The sequence below is a fragment of the Condylostylus longicornis genome, unplaced genomic scaffold, assembly GCF_029603195.1.
Source record: "Condylostylus longicornis isolate FDR11 unplaced genomic scaffold, ASM2960319v2 ptg000077l, whole genome shotgun sequence".
Taxonomy (NCBI): Eukaryota; Metazoa; Arthropoda; class Insecta; order Diptera; family Dolichopodidae; genus Condylostylus; species Condylostylus longicornis.
The window spans coordinates 6,036,221-6,042,220 of NW_026578045.1; the positions used below are offsets into that span (position 1 = coordinate 6,036,221).

The window sequence follows — 6,000 nt, forward strand, 5'->3', positions numbered from 1 at the left end:
TATTGAGTTTATAATTAAAATCAAAGCAATTATTCATTTTTATAAAAGCTAATTATTTTACACTTTTCATTTGTAAAAAGAAAAAAAAAACAGGCGACCCAAATGTGTTCCTTGTGGGAAATTCCGATGTCAATATAAATGAATATAATTCCGTTTTAGTATACATTGCGATGTGATTTGTATTAATAGCACTCAGTTTTGCTCAAAGTTCAGAAACTGACGCATCGCCTATTCGGGTTTTGGTGCATCGTCGCAGCTATATATATAATAATAGTTGGACAACTCGAACAAACCTTGTAGGCAATAACACACCTGACCAACTGGTTCAATCAGAATACGAAACTCCTATATCCTCATTTAATTTTCATTCTAAAAAGTTCCTTTTATTACCATCTATCTAAGCTATGGTTACCCCGAAAAAATGACAGAATTTCATTAATATGACAGCGTTTATGAATCAACAATTTAAGTAAATATTTTGCTACTATATTTTTAAATATATAATTCATTACCATCATTAGCATTACTCAAAGCATATTATTACAAATCGTGTAGTATACTTTTATCATACATATACGGACATCAGAATGCAACCGACCGTATATAAAAATCATTAAAAAATCATTTCACACACACACATTATAAAATAATCAAATGAGTACTTAAAGGATATTTCATAATAAATACTCTCATACTACAAATCAAAGTTTAATAACACAATAATAATAACAACAACAGCAACAACAGCCGTATTATATAACAATCATAACTTCAATCATGTACAACAAGAGCTTTAATGTAAAACAATCTGTAGAAAATCCCCATTTTGTTGTCCTTGTTGTATACAATATTCTCTTTTTCTCTTTCTTTTTATAATTATTCTGTTCTTTTTTTTTTTCTTTTTCTGACACGAAACAGTATGTTGTTTTGTTGGTTATTGTATTGTTCAACTCCTTCTTCTTAAAATATAATCTACATAATAATATGTACGTCTATGCTTTCCTACAGCACCTATATAAAGTAATATGTAAAGAAATTGTATTTGTATAGTTTATACTTTTAATAATATTGTTCATCTGATTGTTTCGATGTAAGTATATCATAGTCTATGTGTAAAGTGTAACCCACCCATCAAAAAATATCATCACTTATTTATAATCCTTTTAATACCTTAGCGGACATGAACATTCATTTTACTATATTTAAAACTATGGTTACACTCTAATAATATTCTATATGTTATAGAGGAATAGAATATTATGTATGTATTTATGTATGTATACAAGCAATTTGATTATTACTTAGATATGCTCGTATCTTCGTTCATACTTATATAATATTATGCCCTTAGCGGCAAATAACAAAAAAAAAACTTACAGTCTTTCAACAAAATATTTTGGGTACCATCATTATTATTGTCATTGTCATCATTATTCTTATCAACATCATCGTGATCATCATCATCACCACAATCATTATATTTGGTATTAATGCGAGCCGACATTATCAATATCAATGTTAAATTTTTTTTGTTTCTCAAAAAATTGCAGAAGAGAATAGCATGTAGGTATAAATAGGAAAAGATGAGAACAAAAAAAAACTCTAGAGACAGTTACAAGAACTTGTATTATTTTGAAAGAGAAATTTTCTATTGTTATCGACTATATACTTGGAAGGAGTCTAATTGTAATATGTAGAAATATATTGTGAGACTATATTCAAACATTGAGCAGCTGTTGTGTCTAACAACATATTTTCCAAAAAATTTTCAGTATTATGTGAATTTATATTCTCCTTTATTTTGTTGTTGTTCTTATTTCCTAAAATAGGATACTGTCATACGAACAGGAAAGTAATGTAATGTTAAAAAAAAAAAATGTAAAATAAAGAGAGAGTATGAATAAAATTCTTTTAAAAAGAAGGATGAATAAACGCATATTTCTGCATTAAATCTCTGGAGGAACTTAACGAGTTATAGACTTTTAAGAAATATACTTGCACAATAACATATTAATATTGCATATAGAATTGAACAAAATGAAGATTGAGCTTTGAATATGTGATTTTGTAAACAATTGCATAACTATATGCGTTCACTTAAATTTTTGTAAATGCAATTTAGTCTTCATTTATACTTATAAGCGATTATATGGAGCTTCATTTATACATATAAAGATAAATTTATGCTAATATTATTTCCATAACATTGATTTTTCCATCGCATTATTGTCAACATTATATTATTATATACATTTAAAATGAGTCTCATCGGACGGGTTTAATTGCGAACGTACTGACTCAGTATTTCTACATACTCTTAATTATCAAATTATCATCAATACTCTTATTACGCAACATGTACTGCAAAGACAAACGCATAAAATACAATAATTTGTGTGAAAAATACACATTAGTGTATTGATTTGAATAATTTGTAATAATGTTGTGAATTTTTTAGTAATACAAGTCTTACTGTAACTACTCGTAATTGTGATTGCAAAAATAATAAGATCCTGTTGAAAGTTTTAAGTTTCTTTTAGAATTCAATTAAAATTTTATAACTGCTAATTGAATCATTGTTGTTTGAACATTACGAAATAAAAATTAAATGAATTTTCCTTATATTATATTAATTTGAGAGTATAAATGGCTACAACTAGAAACTGTCGCTATCTATAATTCTCAAAACTCATTTTTTTTTATTACTTATATCAACTACAACTCGTATTCTCTTTTTATATTGAAAATTGTAACATAACATAAAAATTTAATTTTTTCTTAAAAATTGCATACTTTCAGGAGTTTATATTTATAAAATTTTATGTTCTACTGTGAAATATTAAAAAAATTCAAAATTGAAACCTTCTTATTAATATAGATTATTTTAATTTTATTTTATAATTTTAAATATTTTTAAAAATGAAAGTTCGATTTGCTGTAATTGAAAAGTTTTATTTATTTTGAATATATGAAATAAAAATTATTTAACTTGAATTTATTTTAAAATATAGATTTTTATAATTTTTTTTTTTTACTCTTTCATTTGTTTTTTGTTTTAAACTTCTTCTCTTCTAATTTCTCTTCTATTTATACTGAAAAACAAAAAAAAATTTAATTAAACTTTGTGTTCTAGATCCAATGCATCACGTTAAATCAGAACATGATAAAGACGATGATGATGATGATCTTGACGATGATAGAAAACCAGATAATTTAAATAATATGATGGGTGGTATTGGTGGTCATGTTGGTGGTAATTTAAGCCATCATCATCATCATCATCATCCTCAACATCCAGCATATGGCCATCATCCGGCATATTCACATCATTATCAACATCATCCGTCACTTTTAGGTGCTAGTGGTTATCCAAATATTAAAGAAGAATTATCGGGTCCAAAAAACCAGACAAGCAGCGACTGTGGGATCCCGATTCCAGCTACAAAACCGAAAATTTGGAGTCTGGCAGACACAGCCGCTTGCAAAACACCACCACCATCGGGATATATGATTCACCATCAATCATTTCAACATCAACTTCAGCAACATCATCAGCAGCAACAACAGCACCAACAACACCAACAGCACCCCCAACACAATCAGCTTCAATTACAACAACAAACCCAGCACAACACACATTTGACAGCCGGCGGTCTATGGATGGGAAATTATCAGCAACATCATCAGCAGCAACAGCATCACCAGCAACAGCAACCCAATCATCAGCAATCACACCACCACCATTCCAATCAACAGCAACAGCACCCCAATCAGCAGCTGCTCAATACACATCCGAATGGTGGAAACAACGTTGCCGGTATGGGGATGGTTATGGGGAATATGGTTGGTATAAATCAACAGCAGCAGCAACAGCATCACCAAGCCCACAACAACACCAACAATTCCCAGCAACAGCAGCAACAATCTCAAACTCAACAGAATCAACAGCAGAATCAGCAACAACAACACCATCAACAGCAACAATCCCAAATGAATATGATGAGCAATTTCGTAAATTCACATCAATATACCAACAGACAGTACGCGGGGTTTCTAGGGCAAGCAGCAGCAATAGCAGCGGGACAAATGTATCATCAAGCTATGAACAACAGCAACAATCACAACAGCAACAACAACAACAACAATATGAATCAACAAGGTATGAGCCAGCAAGGTACACAACAACACCCAAATACACCTACCACCCCTACTACGGTTATGCAACAGCAGCAAACAGTGGGTTCTACGAATACGAACGGAAATCATACGAACAACAATCAGCAACAACAATCGATGGGGTTTCCCGAAGTACAGACAGATACCCCACCGCAAACTCCACCGAATATGAAATTGCCGAGCGTAGCAGCGAATCTCATACAAGGTTCGGCAACCCCTACGACCGGTACTTACAATAATAATAATAATCATGTTAGTAATAATAATAATAATAATAGCAATAATAATAATAACAACAATAATAATAGTAGCAGTTCAAATAACAATTTAAGCAGCGGTTATAGTAGTGATTCATCACCGAATAGTAATAGCAGTTATGTTAGTAATTTTACTAGACTTCAAGATCATTCACCAACTAAAGATTATACACAACAATTGATTGATGGTGGAACAAATGTTGATGCAACAGCGGCTTTTAAACCATTTTTCAAAAGGTACATTTAATTTCTTTGTAAATTACACGTTGTTAAACCAAAAAAAAAAAAATTAAAAAAAAAAAACACTTAAACAAAATTGGCTGTCTATTGAAAAAACTGATGTGTTCTATGTGCCAAAATGTTCCAAATTTGAAATATACGTGTTTTGTAGCTGGAATTCTGATGTCGCTGGCTGTTTCAATAAAATATTTTGATATTCTTCAAAAAAAAAAATATTTTGGTAACTCACTTTTTTTTTTCTTTATAACAAAATTTATGCACAAAAAAATTATTTTTTTTTTTTTTTTAAGAAATTCTATAGCACACAATTCTAATTTCAGAACTTCGATTAAATTTATAACAATAAATTTTATTATAAAATTATTTTTAATATTTAAGAACTTGAAATTGCAGCAAATCAAACTTTTTAAATAAAAAGATTACTGAAATTTACACAAGAATCTTTTTACCATTTTGTGTGTATAAAAGTGTAATTAATTTTTGAATTTTTTTTGGCTCAATTTTGGCACCTAGATCACGATGTTTCGTCGATTTGACACACAATTTTTGAATCTATTTTTTTTTTTTTTAAATATTTAAATTCCAAAATCATTTTCTCTTTTTAAGTCAGCAGTTGACAAATGGATTCGTCTCACCTGTATAAAATTTAAAAGAACTTTTAAGTTGGAGAAAAGTTAAATGTAAAACCAACTCCCGCTAAAAGATTTAATAGGATTAAAAATAATAATATCAAAAGAAAAAATGCTTTACTGTTGTTACAAAGAACATTTCATTAAAAATGTTAAAAAAATTGTTGGGATAAAGAAATGTTTTTAAAATTTTTTCTATATTTAATAATTTAATTGAATATGAAATCATGCTTTTTTAAGTCTTTGGTAATAGCGACCTAGGTAAGTAAATTTAGAATAATTATAATTTTATAAAATTTTAATAAAAAATTTGTTAAAATACTGGAAACTGTACTTAATGCTGAATTAATCCTAAGTTCTATAAAGAAATGTGTACTATACCAGTTTATAGAGTATTACTGATTTGGTTTTCCTATACAAAATAACCTCGTCAAATTATCATTTAGAAAATCTGTTAGCCTAATCTTGAATTTTTTTAATATAGGTGCGCTGTTTCGTTTCTCACGAAAATTATATAAGACAAATAGTGTTATAAATGAGAAAACTCAGTTAGCATTTGAAACAATACGAATTTTTTTTTTATTCCAAAGATTTCTATATCCTAAGAGTCTTGATATTGTAAATCTGGTTCTGTCTAAATTAGCAATGAATAAAATAATTTGAAAATAAAGATAATAGTGATGATGAAACTGCATGAA

General features: G+C 28.6%; 1 protein-coding gene across 2 annotated transcripts in view; it reads left to right on the top strand.

Annotated features, from left to right (window-relative positions):
- The window catches only part of LOC129612859 (homeobox protein araucan-like), a 235,899-nt gene extending 230,408 nt beyond the window's left edge, over nt 1–5,491 (top strand). The window contains exons 5-6 of one of the 2 annotated variants that reach the window (XM_055526648.1): nt 3,134–4,670; nt 5,280–5,491. In XM_055526648.1, coding sequence (XP_055382623.1) covers nt 3,134–4,670; nt 5,280–5,316 — 1,574 coding nt within the window. In that variant the 3' untranslated portion in view covers nt 5,317–5,491. The remainder of the gene's footprint in view (nt 1–3,133; nt 4,671–5,279) is intronic. The other variant, XM_055526649.1, reaches the window with a different exon arrangement.
- The last annotated feature ends 509 nt before the right edge of the window (nt 5,492–6,000 follow it).